The 1,241-nt window shown below is 37.8% G+C and overlaps 1 protein-coding gene across 1 annotated transcript in view; it reads left to right on the top strand.

The window, feature by feature from the left end:
- The window catches only part of PIBF1 (progesterone immunomodulatory binding factor 1), a gene marked incomplete at its 3' end in the record, with an annotated part of 215,782 nt that overhangs the window by 10,429 nt on the left and 204,112 nt on the right, over positions 1-1,241 (top strand). Inside the window, exon 3 of the mRNA XM_012642153.1 lies at positions 269-293. Within this exon, the coding sequence (XP_012497607.1) occupies positions 269-293 (25 nt within the window). The remainder of the gene's footprint in view (positions 1-268; positions 294-1,241) is intronic.

The following is a 1,241-nucleotide window of genomic DNA, read 5'->3' as shown; positions in this document are numbered from 1 at the left end:
TATTTAAAAAAAAAATGATCTGACCTAATAGCCGATATCTATGATCATTGGATCTCAAACTTTATCATGCATCAGAAACACTTGGAAGGCTTGTTAAAAAAGATTACTGGGTTCTACCTTCAGAGGTTCTGATTTTGGGTGTGTCCTGAGAATTTGCATTTTTGCCAGGTTCCCAGGTGATACTGATGCTGCTGGTTTGGGAGCAACACTTTGAGAACCACTGCATTCATAATAGGGCTTTTACTCTAATTCTTTAGACATTTATCAGATTGAATGATGCTGCTGAGAGGGCAGTAAGGAGGCTTATTGCAATAATGTTCTTGATAGCTGATGGTAGGAAAAAGTGGGTGGATTCTGAATATATTTTGAAAGCAGAGCTGATGGGATGTTCTGATAGTTTAAGAGAAAAAGGAAGAGTCAGGAATGCACCAAAATTTCTGACCTGAATACATAAAAAGCTGGAGTACTTTCAGCTAAGATGAGGGAAACCACAGTAGACTAGGTTTGTGAGTAGAGAGCAGGAGCTCAACTTGGGACATGTTAAGTTAGAGTTGTCTTACTAGAAATCCATATGGCAATATATGAAAACTCTGGTCTGGAGGGAGGTACAAATTGGGAGATCATTAGGTTATAGACAGTATTTAAGTCATGAGACTGGATGAATTCCCCAAGAGAATGCATGTAGACAGAGAAGAGTACCAAGTAATTTAACATGAAGAGAAGGCAGAAAGGGAGACTGAGAAGGCACCACAATAAAATTGGAGAATACTGAAGAGAATGTGTTGTTTTGGAAGCCAGGTGATGCAAGTGTATCAAGGAAGAAGAGACCATTTATGTCAAGTGCTATCATTAGGTCAGAGATGAAAAGAACTAAGAATTGATGATTAGCAATCTGGATGTCATTGGCAACCTTGAGATTTCAGTATAGAAGTAAAAACCTCGTTGGCATAGGTTTACGAGGAAAGGATTTGGAGACAGTGAATATAGACAACTTTTGAGCAGTTTTGCTCCACAGGAGAGCAAAGGGGGATGCATAATGGGGTCAATAGTTGTGATTTTGTTTGTTCATTTGTTTTAAGATAGAAATAACAACATGTTTGTTGTTTGGATTGTTATAGTAGGAAGGAAGAAAAATCAAATTGTCCTCTCCTGTTCAAAATCTTACCGTAGGCAACTAACAATAACAATGTCCGCTACATGTATTCTTTGATAATGATGAGTATGTGCAGATTGTTTCATTA

The sequence above is a fragment of the Propithecus coquereli genome, unplaced genomic scaffold (assembly GCF_000956105.1).
Source record: "Propithecus coquereli isolate 6110/MARCELLA unplaced genomic scaffold, Pcoq_1.0 Scaffold176, whole genome shotgun sequence".
Taxonomy (NCBI): domain Eukaryota; kingdom Metazoa; phylum Chordata; class Mammalia; order Primates; family Indriidae; genus Propithecus; species Propithecus coquereli.
This window is presented reverse-complemented; position numbering and strand designations above follow the sequence as displayed.